This window comes from Manis pentadactyla, chromosome 13 (genome assembly GCF_030020395.1).
Source record: "Manis pentadactyla isolate mManPen7 chromosome 13, mManPen7.hap1, whole genome shotgun sequence".
NCBI classification, from domain to species: domain Eukaryota; kingdom Metazoa; phylum Chordata; class Mammalia; order Pholidota; family Manidae; genus Manis; species Manis pentadactyla.
In genome coordinates, this window is record NC_080031.1 from 98,733,888 (window position 1) to 98,752,903 (window position 19,016).

The 19,016-nt window shown below is 42.1% G+C and overlaps 1 protein-coding gene across 9 annotated transcripts in view; it reads right to left on the reverse strand.

The window, feature by feature from the left end:
- KLHL3 (kelch like family member 3) overlaps positions 1 to 19,016 on the reverse strand; it is a 133,825-nt gene that overhangs the window by 70,053 nt on the left and 44,756 nt on the right. For 6 of the 9 annotated variants that reach the window (XM_036897666.2, XM_057490904.1, XM_057490903.1 and 3 more), the window contains 2 exons: positions 12,833 to 12,939; positions 1,688 to 1,809 (listed from right to left, as the gene is read on the reverse strand). In XM_036897666.2, the coding sequence (XP_036753561.1) occupies positions 1,688 to 1,809; positions 12,833 to 12,939 (229 nt within the window). Of the gene's footprint in view, positions 1 to 1,687; positions 1,810 to 6,280; positions 6,414 to 6,807; positions 6,916 to 12,832; positions 12,940 to 19,016 lie in introns of those variants that run through there. The other 3 variants (XM_036897682.2, XM_057490905.1, XM_036897674.2) reach the window with 3 other exon arrangements.

Below are 19,016 nucleotides of genomic sequence, written 5' to 3' on the forward strand. Positions count from 1 at the left end.
TGAACCGTTCCAGTCATTTCTTGGTCTCACTGAATCCATAGTGAATTTGCCCAGGGCTGAAATCCACTGCCAAGATAATGCCCTATCCTCATTTTATACTAAATTACTTTGCACTTACTGTTATTGCCCAAGAGTCATTCAGCTGCTTGAATTCTGCTGCCAAACCAAAGATTTAAACATTTCATTGACCACTCCATTCTGGATGGGAGAGACTGGAAACAAAATGGAATGGCTGTGCATTTTTCTGTGTATAAAATACAGATCAGCTTGACAAGAGCAGGGTGAGGATTCATCCAGATCACTGTAAAACCAAGAGCCTTCCCAGGAGCCAGAGACAAAGATAGGCTCAATTGCAGGGAGGCTCTGCAGACCCAAATGCAGCGGGCATGCCTGCACCCCGACACTCCCCTCCTGATGAGTACCCTTCACCGCAGCAAGCTAACTCCCACTCATTTGCACTCATTTAAGCCTCAGCTTAAATCTTACCTCCTAAAAGAGCCCTTTCCAGATCCTTCATCCAAACTACTGAGTCCCCTTTATATTCTCTCTCATTTCCTTCAATGGACTTAATGCAATTTGTGCATAGACATTACTCGTGTGCTTATCTGATGAGAATCTGTTTTCACCCCTCAACCACAAACTCCAGGATAGCAGGCAATGGGCTCACCAATGCTCACTGTCACAAGCACCATGCCCAGCAAAGCACCTGGCATATTACAGGCACTTGAATATTTGGGCTGAATTGAGTAAATAAATGATTATCAATTCGGCACCCCCAATACCTCGATCCTGAAAAAGAGGTTGTGTTTTGGAAAAGGGACCTATGTGTTTTGGTCACTGGAAAGGCATTTGCCTCACAATACATAAGGAAGGTGGAACTGTGCTTTCAAAAAAAAAGGGGGGGGGAGGAAAAACATTCATATCACATATAATTTCCAACACTTAAAATAGTAAGATCCTTAATGACAGGAAACAGTGTACCCTGTGTCTGTGTTCAGCCCAGCGATTTGCAGGGTCCCCGCATGGGCCACCCCCTCAAGCATCTCCCCCGTGGAGGCATGCTGCTGATGCCCCACCAGGTCCCTGCAGCAAGGAAGCACGCTGTCGGGTGAAGCAGGGTCTGCACTGGCTCCTCTTTTCGAGGCTCCAGATGGCTGAGGATGAGGGCAACAAAAGGAAGAAAAGCCCGCAACGACACATCTCACGCTGCATACCTCCACTGAGACTCAGGCCGGGCACCGGGCACCTCCTCCACTGGGCATGAGTGCCCAGAGAAACTTGGTTGACTAATGCTGAAACAGGAAAAGTGTGTAACAGCCTCACAATCCAATACGGAAAATCCTACAGAGTACACGATGAGTGGGGAGAAGCAAGTTCACCCAGGCTTTTAGTTCTTTCTTCACCAAGAGTTGCCACCAACACACGTCAAAGGATTTCTGCTCTGGGGCCCAAGCTTATTCAGAGGCATTAACGCCCAGTGGTTGAGAGCACGTGTGCTGTGATGAGGCGGGCATGAGTTTGAGGGATGTCCACCCAACTGGCCATGTGACCCAGGGCAAGTCACCTAACCTCTAGCTTTAGTTTCCTCTCCAGTTACCAAATGAGCTGCTGTGAGGGTTAAATGACGCTGCAAAGCAGTGCACCTGAGTGTGCAATGCACGGCGCTCTCAGCAGGGGCTGGGTTTACCTGGACGTTCTCTTCTGTCACCTCGATTTCGGCAGTGTAGATGTAGTCGATCAGCTTACTCAGCGTCTGGCCATCCACGTCCTTGATTTCTATCTTCTTGGCTTTACTCTCAGACATGTCACCTACAGTCCCAAACAAAAGCAAATGCACATGAAGTTGGTACCTATGGTATGCTTAATTTCCACATGACCTTTTCCATGTGGGAAAGGCCTTGCTAACTCAAAAGCACTCTGTGCTCTCGGAGACAGAAGAGTCGACGCAGATGTGGGGGAGGATAAACCAGCTGCCATCAAGGTCACATCAACCCTGGCTCTCTGGTCAGCCCCATGGCCAACCGCAAGCACTGCCCGCTCTATCTGTTGCCCGTTTTCATTTCTAAGGCAAATCTGTGCGCAGTAACTCATTCAGCCACATTTACTGCAAATGTGTATACACAGGGCCAAGAAAAGTGAACGACATATGCACCTGTCCTCAAGGAGCATATGGCCTAGTAGTGCAGATATATACAAATATATAAGGTGATAAGAGCTTAACAGAGGTATATGCAAAGTACCAGTATAACAACAACAATAAAAAGGAACATTTATCTAGTGCTGTGTTTGGCATTGTGCTAAACACTTTAAAGTGTAGCTTCTTTTATTATTCACAATAACCTATAAAGTTTATTAATATCATCTCCATTTTATAGATGAAGAAACTGAGGCACAGAAGGGTTGATAATTCATTTTGCCCACAGTCACACATCTAGGAACGGGCCAGGCCAGAATCGAAACCAGGGAGTATGACTCTAGAGCCCATACTTGTAATCACCATGCTGTACTAAATCCCAAGAATTTTCAGAAGATGGAGCAACAAAACCTGCCTGGGGAATCCAGGAAGCATCCTAGGAGGTCACATCTGAGCCCGGCATCCCACCGGCAGCAAAGGTGAGGAAGGCATTGTAAGTGTACAGATAGGAAAGTGCCGAAAGGATAAAGTTTGGGAGCAGTGAGAGGCTGGTAGGCTGGTCATGGGGTAATGGGGAGGAAGGAGGTAGAGAGGGGCCAGGGGTGCAGAGCCCTGTAAGCCACTTCAGTGAGCCTGGACTTTGTCCTGGGAGTAGCACCATGACAGAGTTTAAACAGGGTACAACGTCAGCAGATGGGTACGCCTGAATGAAATTTTGGATGCACAGTGGAAGCTGGGACAGAGGCAAAGAAGAGTTGGGAGGCCCCGGTAATAGTCCAAGGAAGAGAGGACATAGGCCTGTGAGCCAGGGCAGCACAGGCACCGCGTCTGCACAGCCCTGAGGTCCTTACGTCAGCCTGCACCCTCCATAAGCAGACAAGTTTATCTAGAGCCAGGCCCACTCAACAAGGGCTGCTGATTTCAGAAGGAAAAGACAGAAGGAAATGCATCTTTGTAGATCAAAATCAATGGCAACCTGACTGCAACAAACAGGGCTTCAAAACCTCTTAGGCGAGTGTGAAAACAGAGCCTGGGCAATTGTTTTCTTCCTGTGGAATTTGTGCACTGGAGCCAAGAAAATAAAGTACAGCACAGCACGTGGGCTGCAGACACCCACCTCCAAGCTCCATGAACTGCACGTGATTCCTCCACCAATCCACAGGCCCCATCCTGACGCAGTCCTAGAAATGAGTGACTCTGGAGCAGGCAGGAGAGGGGGAACTGCACTCCAAACCTGCCACTCCCTGCACTGCCAGAGCAGGTGGGCCAGAGACCCTCCCCTCAGCTCTCCATCTGACTGCCGCTGAGAAGGCCTCAGCACAAATGGCCCTGGGGCAGGTGACGAGGCAAAGAGGAAGCAGGAAAAGATGGTGGATTTCCCCCCTACCCACAAGGCAGACTCTCCCAATTTCCCTCCTGACTTTACTCTAAGACACACAAACAGAACATATACCTAACATATGCACAAGGAAATCAGAAGTTAAACTCATCTCTCCAGACAGCTATGAAGAAGTTGTTTAATTAGAGTTCAGTGGCAATTATATTATAAGAGATAATCAAAGATAGCCAATTCTTAGTTTAATAACTTGGGCCTTTTAAAAAAAGACTGAAAAAGGAGCAACGTGACTACAGGAACAAGAAGATTCGGAAGCCCTTATGTGAAGGTCACATCAGAGCCTGGCCTGCTTGTTTTCTCTCTGTGGCATTTGTGCTGGAGAGTCAGATTAGGGTTTTGTAATTTTGGGATAAACAAGTAGAAACTCCTGAAATTGTATCAAAATATTTGTATATTTGGGCAAAAGTTTGATTGTTCTGGAGGGATGACAGACAATTTTTATTAGTCTCAGACATCCAGAAAACGTTAAGACACAGTTTTCTAGATAGTGGGACTTGGGGAGATTTTTTCCTGCTTCTTTACATGACTGAAATTTCTAATTTTCTACATTAAGTATTTAAAACTGCAATAAGCAAGGGGGGAAAAGACGTGAAAGAGAAACTAGGGCTTCAAAAGACAATACTTATTTTCTACTAAAATCCCTTATAGGAAAATGGAGAGCTATATAAATCACACAGACTGGAAAAATCCAATCCTATTATGTCTTATGGACCAGCAGAAATTACTGCACCAAACTAAGCCTTCAATTTAGACCCTACAAGCAATAACAGTTGCTAGTTTGTGCCAGACCCTCAGCTAAAGGTTTATACACATTTCTTCCTTTAATTCTTGTAACAACTCCAGGAGGTAGATATTACTTCCATTTTACAAATTATAGAATTGGCATTTCAAGAGGTATTTGAATATAGTAGTGACAGGCAGGACTGGGATTTGAACTTTGGCCTTGACCTCATATCATTTCTAACAAATTCCTCTAAAATTTAAATTCAACCCTAACTAATGACCTTAAGAAAAGTATTCCCAAATAAGGCCTTGGCCCAAACTCTGAGGACAACTTAGTACTTAATACTAGCAAGCAAGAACTAAAAGGGATAGGATCATGTCAGGCTCATTGGTCAAGATGCCCTCAACATCTAACAAAGTGCTTGATATAGAGGAAGTACTTTAAAAATATTTGTTGGAGCAACAAATAGAAAAGAAGGAATAAGAGAGGCTTTCTCTTGACATCTCATCATTCTATGGACTCCAGTAATTCTTGAGGAGCAGAAACCATCAAAGGCTTAATCATTCTTTATCCTTCACTCAACTCTATTTTGACAAAATATTTCTAGAAAACAGAACAAGAGCCCCGTAAATCTTTCTATCTTCAAGATTAACCCAAGAGCCTCCTCTGCTGGTTTTTACCAGGTGGCCTGGCCACCTCAAACTCTGAACTTTCAGAAAATGTCTGTCAGTTGCATATCTTTTTAGCCCCTTCCATCTTCTGCTTGTTACCTGTTAATATGCACGTCCTATTCCTCCAAAGAGAACATGAACTAGTCAAGAGCAGATATTTGTTTATTCATTCATTCATTCTTTCATTCAACATGCATCAAGCACTTCCTATGTGCTAGACCCAGAGGACACAAGGGTGACCAAGTCATGGTCCTGCCCTCATGCAGCTCAGTCTAGCGGAGAGACAGAGAGGTAAACTGACCATTCATTATAAAGTATGTTAAGTGCTAGAAAAGAGGGCTCAGCTTAAAAGGTTCTTAAGCAGGGATTCCTGTACCCTGAACTGTATGCAAAATGAGGAGCACACAGGAGTATATATTTGCGTTTTTTTGTGGAAAGAGTTCATTGTTTTCATCAGACTGATTCATAATGGTTAAGTACTACTGATCTAAAATGAGAACTGGAGAAGGAGTCATAGATGTTCAGAAGAGAAATGAGTATGAGGGGAGAATATTCCAGGCAGAGAGAATAGTGCATGTAAAGGTCTTGAGGTGAGAAAGAACATGGCCTGTCCTGAGGCCGTAAGAATCCGAGTCTGGAGAAGCATGTGCTCAGGGAGGAGGGGCTGAGGAGGCTGGAGATACAAGCAGGGTCTGGATCACTAGACTTCATCCTGAGGGCCATGGGGAGCCTCTGACAGATCTTAAGTAGGTAAGGGATGCATCAGATTTATATTTTGGAAAAATCACTATAGCTACAGCGTAAAGAATGGGTTGGGGATGAGAGAACCAAATAGGGGCAGGTTGACCAATTACAAGGCTACTGCAGTAAATTAGGTAAAAAATGATGGTGGCCCGGACCAAGAGATGATGTGCCCTGAACTTCTTTAAAACCTCAGGCTCTACCTTAGGGTCTTGCACCTAGACATCCCCAAGAACCACAGAGAGCCCAGGAGACCAAGCGATCCCACATCTCTATTAGGTCCAGGGTGTTAAGTCATAGTTCTTGATCCTAGAAAGCACAGCCTGTGCACAACTGAGCTCTTTTAGGTGAAAGAATGCCAAAGGGGAGCAGGAGGGAAGGGGTGCCATTTGAGCAAAAGGGGAAACCTTTCACTATCACAGGAGACTCGGGAGGTCTAGAAAATTACTGGCCCATCTTGCAGGTCATTGGTATAGTCCCCACCCCATTATTCAGCAAGAAGCCTCAAGAATCAGAAAGGAATGGTAGAGTGGCTGGCAGGTCTTTCTGAAGAACCAGAATTAAACCACCAACCACCCCTACAAACTTGTATGTCAAGGGGAAGGAAAAAGTACACTCAGGAGTCCTTAGGTTATGGAATTCTTCCTCACTCCTCACTTGAATCCTTACTGCTGCAATTTGATTTCGTGTTCTGGAAAGAAAGAAAATAGAAGACCCTTATTTTTTGTGTAAAGATCCCTCAAGGTGCTCAGATGGTTATTAAACTTTCTTACGCCTAACCCTCACCTGTCTAAGTTCTAATATGTGGGTTCCCAACTCATTTGGCTAGAGCTGAGGTTTATGTCACATGTTAACCCCACATAAGAAAAAGAAATATCCTGCCACTTCCCTGAATCATGGTCAACCCTCCTTCAGACGTCTGAGCCATTTAACTGCAAAAGGCTGACCTCTGTCTCCTGTAAAATAAGGACATTACCTTCCCTGTCTTTATCCCAAGGCTGGGTGAGAATCAAAGGAGATAATGAGAGCGTTAGGGTCGTGACAGCACGGTTCAGCAGAGCTGCAGTGATGGATGTCACCCCACCACCCACCCTCCCTGCAGTCTCAACCTTCCTCCACCTAGAAAGGTCTTTCTGCTCACCTAAAGGCACACAAAGCACCAAGCCAGGAAGGAAATGCTAACCCGAACCACCATCAGAGCCACCCTTCACAACAACAGGAGCTTTGTAAACCATGATGTGCTCTGGAAATAAGAGTAAACATTACTAAGTACCTGTTAAGTACCGGGTGCCTTAGTCCCATGATCTGTACTTGTCCCCTGGTAATTTGTTATGATTCCCATCTCACAGGCAAGAAAACAGGATCACAGAGGCAAAGTGAATTCCCCACAGACCCATTAGGTGCTGGAGTCAGGACTGAAACCCAGGTCCCTATGGCTCCAAAGTGTTTTCCAAGACACCATACCATCTCCCAATGTAAGGTGACATTACCCCTGTGTTCAGTCCTTAGCCTCCACACCAACTCCAAACCTCTTCTATGAACAGTCACAGCACATTCCTTACCAATGGTTACCTCCAACGATGGTAGGATTTCAAGGTTACGTTATTCCAAGTCCAGCAAGTCTACCCCACACCACCTAAATCAAACCAGCAGCACCTTGATAGGTATTTGAACAGTGGTCTTTCTTCCTGGGCACTACATCGGCCTCTGCTGAACTACATCCAAATCAATTCCTGAGAAAATGCACTATTTCTGCATTAAGAGCAACATATTTTTAGACATGACTACTGTACCTCTCAGTCTTAAATCTGGGTCTCCTAAGCAAGAAAAGATTCCTGACTTTGATGTGGTGTGTTATGGACAGGAGGAAGAAACCCTATATCACTATGAGCTTCAGCCCAGAGGTAAATGACTCTAAAAGACAGTCACAGGGAAGATGAGGCCATTCCCCCTTAATCCTAAGCAGCCTCTGATACTTCCAACCCTCTTTTTCTGAGTATTTGACCCAGTTTCTAACTCCTCTGGGGATAATCCCTCAGAAAAATGACCTTACCTATTACTGCAACTCCACAACCTCCCTCAAGGCCCTCTTTATCCAAAGAAATGATTCAGTTCCCTAATGCTCCCCCACTCCCTGCCCCATTGCTTTGGGGTAAGTTTTGCTGAGTGGCAAGTTATACAAAGATCTCTGAAGGCACCAGTACTCAGAACACAGACGTGGACCAGGGCCTGGCGGAAGCTGGCATGAAGAAAGGGTAAAACAAAGATTTTATGGGAATGAGTATATGCCTGGGAGGTGAGTAAGAGACGTGAACACTCATTGTTCTGCTTTGCGGATAGTTGGCATCCACTCAAATTCTAAACCCCCTGCCTCTTATTCTCTCCTTATTTGTACTCACCACATATTCAAGGTTGAACATTAGCCTACATACAATAAAAACTGGACAAGAACTCTCCTTTAAAAAAAGGCAAAGCCAATCTAACAATAACAGACCCATAGATCAATGGAACAGAATAGAGAGCCTAGATATAAATCCACACATGTATGGCCAATTAATATATGACAAATGAGCGATGAATAGATAATGGGGAAAAGACAACCTCTTCAACAAATGGTGTTGGCAAAATTGGACAGCTACATATAAGAGAATGAAACTGGATTATTGTCTAACTCCATATACAAAAGCAAACTCAAAATGGATCAAAGACCTGAATTTAAGTCATGAAACCTTAAAACTCTTAGAAGAAAACATAGGCAAAAATCTCTCACATATAAACATGAGCAACTTTTTTCTGAACACATCTCCTTGTGCAAGGGAAACAAAAGCAAAAATGAGGAAGTGGAACTATATAAAACTAAAAAGTTTCTGTACAGCAAAGAACAGCAAAACAAAAGGTATCCTACAGTATGGGAGAATATATTTGCTAATGATTTATCTGATAAGGGGTCAACATCCAAAATATATATAGAACTCTTTTGCCTCAACACCCAAAAAACAAATAACCCAATTAAAAAATGGGAGGACCTGAACAGACACTTCTCCAAAGAAGAAATTCAGATGACCAACAGGCACATGAAAAGATGCTCCATATCATTAATTATCAGGGAAATGCAAATTAAAACTACAGTGAGATATCACCTCACACCAGTTAGGATGGTCAACTTGCAAAAGACAAACAACAATAAATGCTGGCGAGGATGTGGAGAAAGGGGAACCCTCCTATGCTGTTGGTGGGAATGTAAATTAGTTCAACCATTTTAGAAAGCAATATGGAGGTTCCTCAAAAAACTAAAAATAGAAATACCACTTGACCTAGGAATTCCACTCCTAGGAATTTACCCAAAGAAAACAAAATCTCTGATTTGGTAAGACATATGCACCCATATGTTTATTGCTACACTATTTACAATAGCCAAGATATGGAAGCAACCTAAATGTCCATCAGTGGATGAGTGGATAAAGAAGATGTGGTACATATACACAATGGAATACTATTCAGCTATAAAAAGAAAAGAAATCCTGCCATTTGCAACAACATGGATGGATCTAGAAAGTATTATGCTCAGTGAAATAAGTCAGGCAGAGAAAGACAAATACCAAATAATTTCCCTCATTTGTGTAGTATAACAATGAAGCAAAACTGAAGGAACAAAATTACAGCAGACTTAGACTCCAAGAAGGGATTAGTGGTTACCAAAAGGGAGGGGTGGGGGATGGTGGGTGGGGAGGGATGGAGGAGGGGATTGTGGGGTATCATGATTGGTGCACATGATGTGTGGTGGGTCACGGGGAAGACAGTGTAGCTCAGAGAAGACAAATAGGGACTCTGTGGCATCTTACTACATTGATGGACAGTGACTGCAATGGGGTAAGAGGGGGTGACTCAATAATAAGGGTGAATGTAGTAACCACATAGTTTGTCTTATGAAACCTTCATAAGAGTATATATCAATGATACTTTAATAAAAATTAAAAAAAGAGGAAATATTAGAAAGAACTATAATTTCCAACCAATAAGGAAATAGATCTGCAATACATATGATGGAATCTTATGGAGTCATTAAAATTATGATGTAGATGTGACTTCAATGACATGAAAATGCATTAATAATAAACTGCTAAGATTAATTAAGCAAACTTTCATTGAACACCTACTATGTAGAATATCTTGCTAGGCAGTGGGGACATGGCAGTGAATTAAAAAGGGAAAGTTCCTACCCTCATAAAGTTTATGACAGACCAGGGAAATCAGATATTGAGAAAGTTAATGAGAAACTAGTAATACTAAAGAGAAGCATAAGGTACCATAAGAATAAATAGCAAAGGGATTTGGCCTAATCCAAAAGGGTCATAGAAGGCCTTCCTGAGGAAGTGAAGCTTAAGTGGTAATGAAAGACAAATAAGAGGCAGGCAAGGAGGAAGAACATCCCAGGAAGATGAACAGCAGTTTTTGTAAGTATACACATCAAAAAAGGCCACCAACTATGTATATATAAAATGAACTCATTTATGTTAAAAATAGATTTTGCATCTGTATATATTCATAAATACTAAATCTGAAATGTTATGAACTATCAAGATGTTGCATTACATGTACTTTTATTTATTTATTTTTTGCTTAGCTACATTTTCTAGTTTTTTTTTTCTGTAATGAAAATATGTGAGTTGTGTTTGGATGGGTAAATGTTCTGGGTGGCTGGGTGGGTGGACAGATGGATGGATGGATGGATGGGAGGAAGAATGGGTGATAACCAGACTCAGTGGAAGGCTTGGGCTGAGCATCACAGTAGGTCTACTTTCTTTTCTTGATCCTCTCCTACCTTCAGTGACTAGAATCCAAGACCTACCTCAGAAGCATGTTTTCTCTCCATCTCTAAAATTACGTTGTTTTTGCTTAGGCACTTCCACCACTACCGCCGAGGGAAGTTCATTAGGAAAAAGTGGAACCAACACTACGATTTGTTACAATCCCAAACAGATGTCTCTCTCAACACCGGACTTTTCAAACCACACACACAGAGAAGAATGTCTGGCATAGCTATTTATTAAAGTTACAGCCAAATAACTATTACAGACAAGATGAATTATTTTAAAAGAGAAATTGATGAAAAAGAGGGAAATAAAGAAATAAAAACCTTACTACTAGAGTTTGAGACTGCTCCAAAAGAGAACGTGGCCCAAAATTTCCAGGTAGTGAAATTAGCTGATTTTCTAAGCTTCATTGTTAAATTCGTGGCGCAAGGTTCAAAAGTGGCTTGGTCCACTTAGCAGTGGCACTGCTCCAAATTGAAACCAGCTCCTCCACATGAGGAGCCAAGGAGGACACACACATGAGGAACCCTCAAAATACAAGTGCTAAGTCTACCCCAACAAGAACCTCTTTTGCCCAGCAGAGGCTGTGTACTATATTAGGAAAAGGTGAAGAGCCTATTCAGCCATTCTTAGCAAGCCCACGTTTGTTCTTTCAAACTTCACTTTTTACTGTCTCCTAAATACCAGGTCCTCAGGTGGGCACTGAGAATTCAACAGTGACAAGACATGGTCCCCAAGTGCCCAAAGCTTACAAGCAAGAATGGAGACATTTCACTCATTCACTTAAAATAATCTGAGTCCTATTTTGTACCAGGTGCTCAGACAAACAAGTCCAACAAGATCACTATTCTATAGAGCTTATATTAGTGAGGACAGATTTAAAAAAACACATAAACATCTAGCCAACATGATTTTCAGATAGTAATAAGTGTTATGAAAAAAATATACTCAAGTTATGAGATAGAAAGAGACTCAGTGAGAGACTGTGACTAGGATGATCAGAGGATACATGTAAGCTGTGAACTGCAGGATGTGATGCAGCAGGCACATGAGATGCCAGTGCATGGGCACTGCAGACACCAGGAAACAGATGAGAATGCAGTGACAGTGACCACAGTCAGAGGAAGCACTGGGTACCTGATGACCTTGAGGGGTGACACCTGACCCAGCCTAGCTGGCTTTCAGTCAGCAGAGAATTATAGAGCACTGCATGCACCTGGTTCAGGGAAGGTGCTGTGGGGTACTACAGATAGGAAGCTTAGCCCAGGGGTTTCAGGGAATTCAGTCTCACATGTGAAATAGTTGCATAAGGCTATTGGACTTGTAGGGTAAATGGAAGTTCCCATGGCCAGGATCTTCACCTGACCCTAATCTACTTGATGATGTAACTGGCCTACTGCTAGGCTACTGCTTCCACACCTGTTGGCAATAAGCCAGTATTACCGTGTTGCTACATGAAGAGCTCCACCCAGTGCTTGGGCAGAGCAGAGGCTGGAGGTGAAGGCAGCCCTAGAGCAGAGGCAAGGGCTGCAAGGCAGCAGAGAGGCCCAGAGGCAGAGACCAGCTTGCTGCATGCAGACTTGCCCTTAGGAGGACGGGATTCTAGCACTTGACCTGCCACCACAGAATAAAGCTGGGTATAAACCCTTTTACCCACAATGTTCCATTGTCATTTTTCGGTCTCACATTGAATCCAGAGTGAACTTGCCCAGGGATGAAACCCTCAGGCAAGACCTACAGGAAACAGGAACTCCCTAGAAACTGAACGCCAGATGGTGACTATTCCTGTGTCTTACCATTCCCTCTCAAGCCCCACCACCACTTCTCCCACACTCCTGTGCAGGCTGGAGGAGATCTGTGGCCCCTGCTTGGCAGGAATGGCTAGGGAAGGACAAGATGTGTGCCAGCTGGTCCAGCACTGGGCCAGGCATCAAGAAACCAAATTCCACTCATTCACTGTGTGATCTTGGGCAAGTCCCTTCCCTTCTCCCAGCCTCGGTGTCCCCATCTGCAAAATGAGAGACCAGAGGCCTAGAAGATCCCAGGAGTCTACACTTCTAACAAACTCCCCAACATGATTATGATGCATGCTGAAGTCTGAGTACTAATGGGCTACATGATTCTACCTGCTTGCCGCATAACAGACAAGGGGCTGCATGCCCGACTGGCCCACCTGAGACTATGGTCCCATCAAGTCCTCCACGGGACAAAGCGCAGCATCTGGCACACAGAAGTTCCTCATGGTGGATGTGACAGCCTTCTCTTTCTGCCCTCCCCTCATGCCACCACCCTCAATATTCCCCAGTGGAACTGCAGCCCCATAACTGGATTATTGCATGCCCATCTCCATACCTGTGAACATCGCACAGAAGTAGGGGCTGCAGGCTGCCAGGACCACACGGTGGGCTTCTATTTCGACATCTTCTGCCACAATCATCACGTCACACAACAGCTGCTTACTGTAAGACACCAGTGAGGGGACAGGATGGGTCACGGAACCAACACACATCCCCAGCCAAACAAGGGTCTTTTTCCTCCCACCCAGATTCGACACTATCACCATACAAGGCTGTCACAGAAACTTGCTGCTATTTTGAGTTAGGCAGGGGATGGACCCACTGGCTTTTCCAAGCCCCTGATAAGTCTGACATTCATGCTCTCCTAAGGCACACAGAGAGATCCAGCTACTGCAGCTGCAACCCGGGCTTTCCATTTGTCCTCACGTCTCTGCTCCCCAACTCCATTAGCTCTGACACGGACAGGGGGACAGCAGCTCAGGGAGCATAAGGAAAAACTTGGGGCTGTCAGTCCAGTGACCAAATGAACGCCAAGGAGCATGAGCATGTCACTGAGATGGGCCACCAGTGAGAACAAGGATTAACAATTCCCCAAGGGATCCATCACCCATGAAAGTATTGGTAAGAGGCCCCCTAAATCTGGCAGACTCCAGTATTTCTCTTCCTACCCACATCTAACACTGTCACCAAGAAGACTCCACCTGCACACACAGTGCTCCCTAAAGGTCCTGTGTACACTTCAATCATTGCAATTATTAAGGATACTGTAATTACCCTTTTACTTTTTTGTCACCTCCATTACACTGTGGACTCTGAAAGGGACTTTTTTTTACTGTTTGAGCCTAGATACCTGGCTACATTCTAGCACCTTTGAAATGGGATCAATCCGTGCTCATAGAATGAATATCTGACTGCTTGAGAGATGTAAAGGGTGCCACAAGTCCCTGTTAATCCAAGAATTTTTCCTCCACCAGCCTTCCAAGTTCTGATTAGGTCTACTATCAATACAATAGTTAACTTTATTGAGTTACGTGTGCTAAGCACTGTTCTATCATGATCAATTGGGATTTATTCCAGGCATGCAAGAATGGTACAATACTTAAAAATCCATCAACATCATATACCACGTCTACAAAAACAAGGACAAAAATCACATGATCATCTCAACAGATGCTGAAAAGGCAACATCCATTCATGATAAACACTCAACAAAATGGGTACAGACGGCAAGTACCTCAACATAATAAAGGCCATATACGATAAACCCACAGCCAACATCATACTTAACAGCAAGAAGCTGAAAGCTTTTCCTCTAAGATCGGGAATAAGACAAAGATGCCCACTCCCCCCACTTCAATTCAACATAGTTCTGGAAGTCCTAGCAATGGAAATCAGACAATACAAAGAAATAAAAGGCATTCAGATTGGTAAGGAAGAAGTTTAATTGTCACTGTTTGCTGATGACCTGATATTATACATAAAAAACCCTAAAGAATCCACCCCAAAACTACTAGAACTAATAACTGAATTCAGCAAAGTTGCAGGATACAAAATTAATACACAGAAATCTGTTGCATTCCTATATACTAACAATGAACTAGCAGAAAGAGAAATCAGGAAAACAATTCCATTCACAATTGCGTCAAAAGGAATAAAATACCTAGGAATAAACCTAACCAAGGAGGTAAAAGACCTATAATCTGAAAACTACAAGACACTCTTAAGAGAAATTAAAGAAGACACCAATAAATGGAAATAAATCCCATGCTCATGGATAGGAAGAATTAATATTGTCAAAATGGCCATCCTGCCTAAAGCAATCTACAGATTTAATACAATCCCTATCAAAATGCCAACAGCATTCTTCAATGAACTAGAACAAACAGTTCTAAAATTCATATGGAACCACAAAGACACCAAATAGCCAAAGCAATCCTGAGAAGGAAGAATAAACCTAGGGGGATTATGCCCCCCGACTTCAAGCTCTACTGCAAAGCCACAGTAATCAAGACAATTTGGTACTGGCACAAGAACAGAACCATAGATCAATGGAAAAGAATACAGAACCCAGATATAAACCCAAAGCATATGGCTAAGTAATATACGTGTTGGCAAAAGGGGACAGCTTCATGTAAGAGAATGAAACTGAATTACTGTCTAACTCCATACACAAAAATAAACTCAAAATGGATCAAAGACATGAATGTAAGCTCATGAAACCATAAAACTCTTAGAAGAAAACAAGGCAAAAATCTCTCAAATATAAACCTGAGCAACTTTTTCCTGAACATCTCTTTGGGCAAGGGAAACAAAAGCAAAAATGAACAAATGGGACTACATCAAACTAAAAACCTTCTGTACTTCAGTTTTACTTTGCAAAAGAGACTATAACTAGAACAAAAAGGCATCCTACAGTATGGGAGAATATATTTGGAAATAACATATCCAATAAGGGGTTAACATCCAAACTATATAAAGAACTCACATGCCTCAACACCCGAAAAGCAAATAATCCAATTAAAAAATGGGAGGAGGATCTGAACAGACACTTCTCCAAAGATGAAATTCAGATGGCCAGCAAGCACATAAGATGCTCCACGTCACTAATTATCAGGGAAATGCAAATTAAAACCACAATGAGATATCACCTCACACCAGTTAGGATGGCCACCATCCAAAAGACAAGGAACAACAAATGCTGGTGAGGATGTGGAGAAAGGGGAAGCCTCCGACACTACTGGTGGGAATGTAAATTAGTTCAACCATTGTGGAAAGAACTGTGGAGGTTCCTCAAAATAGAATACCATTTGACCCAGGAATTCAACTCCTAGGAATTTACCTGAAGAAAACAAGATCCCTGATTCAAAAAGACATATGCACCCCTATGTTTATCACAGCACTATTCACAATAGCCAAGAAATGGAAGCAACCTAAGTGTCGATCAGTAGATGAATGGATAAAGAAGATGTGGTACATATACACAATGGAATATTACTCAGCCATAAGAAGAAAGCAAGTCTTACCATTTGCAACAACATGGATGGAGCTAGAGGGTATTACGCTCAGTGAAATAAGCTAGATGGAGAAAGACAAGTACCAAATGATTTCCCTCATTTGTAGAGTATAACAACAAAGCAAAACTGAAGGAACAAAACAGCAGCATACTCACAGACTCCAAAAAGAGACTAGCAGTTACCAAAGGGAAAGGGGTGGGGGAGGGTGGGTGGGGAGGGAGGGTGAAGGAGATTAAGGGCATTATGATTAGCACACATAATGTAAGGGAGGGCACAGGGAAGGCAGTATAACACACAGAAGACAAGTAGTGACTCTATAGCATCGTACTATGCTGATGGACAGTGACTACAATAGGATGTGGAGAGGAACATGGTAATATGGGTGAATGTAGCAACCACAATGTTGCTCATGTGAAACCTTCATAAGATTGTATATTGATGATACATTAATAGAATAATTAATTTTTTAAAAGGTAACTCAGTTGGAAAGAAATAAAACTATCTCTAAGCACAGATGACATCTTATATACAGAAAATCCCTACAGAATCCACTAAAAAACTATTAGAACAAGTAAATGAGTTTTAGAAGGTTGCAGAATACAAGATCAATATATAAAAATCAACTCTATTTCTATGCACTTGCAATGAACAATCCAAAAATGATATTAAGAAAAATTCTATCTATAATAGCATCAAAAAGAATAAATACTTAGGAATTAATTTAATAAAAGAAGTGCAAAATCTATGCTCTTAAAACTACAAAACACAGATGAAAGAAATTAATGAAAACCTAAATAAATGGAAAGAGCTCCAGTGTTCATGATTGGAAGATTTAGTATTGTTAAGATGGCAATACTCCCCCAAGTTGTTCTACAGATTTAACACAATTTCTATCAAACTCTCAGCTGGCTTCTTTGCAAAAATTAACAAGCTGTATCTAAAATTCGTATGGAAATGCAAGGGACCAGGAAGAGCCAAAACAATCTTGAAAAAGAACAGAACTGAAGGCCTCGTAATTCCCAATTTCCCAACACCTACTACAATAAGCTAAAGACAGTGGAGCAACAGCACAAGGATAAATACATAAATCAAAATAAACATATAAATCAACTATAAATATATAAATATATTATTGAGAGTCCAGAAATAAAACCTCATATTTACAGTCAATTGTTTTTGACAAAGATGCCAGCACCATTCAACTGGAAAGAATAGTCTCTTTAACAAATAGTGCTGGACAACTGGATAGCCACATGCAGAAGAATGAAGTTGGACCCCTACCTCACACCATAAACAAAAGTTACCTCAGAATGGATCAAAGGCCTAAATGTGAGAGCTAAAACTATTAAACTCAAAGAAGAAAACCTGGGGTAAATCCTCATGACTTTGGATTAGGCAATGGTTTGTTAGGTTGTAGACCAAAAGCACCAACAACAAAAGAAAAAAATAGACATCAAAATTTACAATTTTAGCTCAAAGGACACTATCAGGACATCAGGAAAATGAAAAGACAACCGACAGAATGAGAGAGAAACTGCAAATCATGTATCTGGTAAGACGCTGTACCTAGAACGTATAAAGAAATTGAACCCTTACAACTCAATAATAAAAAGACATATAACCCTATTCAAAAATGAGCAAAGGATATGAATAGACATTTCTCCCTATATAATAAAGAAATGATCATATGAAAATACGCTCAACATTATTAGTCATCAGAGAAATGCAAATCAAAACCACAACAAGATTCTACCTCACACATAATAAGATGGTTATAATAAAATTTAAAAAAAAAACAGGAAATAACAAGTGTTGGTGAGAATATGGAAAGATTAGAACCTTCAAACAGTGCTGGTAGAACTGTACGATACTGAAGTTGCTTTGGAAAACAGTCCGGCAGTTCTTCAAATAGTTAGACATCGAGTTATCGTATGAGCCCCAACAATCCCACTCCTAGGTATATACCGAGGAGAACTGAAAACATGTCCACACAAACACCTGTACATGAATGCTCCTAGCAGCATTATTCATAATAGCCAAATGGCCTCAACTGTGGTATATCCATACTATGAAATATTCAGCAATAAAAGGGAGTGAAATATTGAGACATGCTACAACATAGATGAACCTTGAAAACATTGCTATGCAAAAGAAGCCAGTCCCAAAAGACATATTATGTGATTCCAAAAGAGACAAATCCATCGAGGAACAAAGTAATATTAGTGGTGGCCTTAGTGCTGGGGAGTGGAGGGTAGGGAGATTATTGCTAAGGCATATAGGATTTTTGAGAGGGGGTGAAAATGTTCTAAAATTGACTGTTGTTTGCACAACTCTGTGAAAATTCTAAAAGCTATTAAATTGTACGCTTTAAATAGGTGAGGTCTATAGCATATGAATTTTATCTTGATAATGTTACAAAAAAAGGAAAACTGAAGGCAATGTGCTAAGATGGTTCACTAGTAGTAATAAAGGCATAGTGGCAGACCATCTTTAAAAAAAATGAGGGCAAAGAATTGTTTGCAATGGTGAAATGAAAGTTCAGACTGTCAAGATGAGATAGAAAAGTCTGTCTCTCTCTTTCAGGCCTGATCAGGTGGTGCTGTTCCAAAAAGGTCCACATCCCCACTTGCTGGCTGGCTGGGAGATCCGGAGCCAACTAGCCATGAGGGCTCCACTGCCCAGCAACAGCTGTTGGTCTGACCAGAGGCTAGGTGGTTACCATGCCAACAGCCCATTCTCTACCACGAAATGAAAAGAACAGGAAACTCGTGAATAGTGTGATTCATAAACTGCAAAGAACGTGTGCTTGAATTAAAATCGCTTAAAATGTGAAAATAATGCAAGAAATAACCTCAGGTCCCTAGAATATCATGTAACATTCCATTAGCTTAATCCCTGGATGGCAAGATGCTTTACCCAGGCCCTCTCCGGTTCCCATTACCCTCACCCAGACCAATAAAATGTCTATTCAGGCCCCCTTATTCTCCCTGCCTCACCTATTTCACTCTAGTTTTTCTAATTAGCCATTTAAATACCTTAGAAGGTGATAAAATCTTTGAACACCACTAGAATGCAAGCTTCACTGAGGGCAAGACTTTGATCCCCTTATCTACTGCCATATTCCTGTAACTGAGCAGAGTGCTTAATACATCATCGTCATTCTAATAATAAATAACACAGAATGTTCACTATATGTCAGGGCCTCCTATTATGTAACATGCTGTT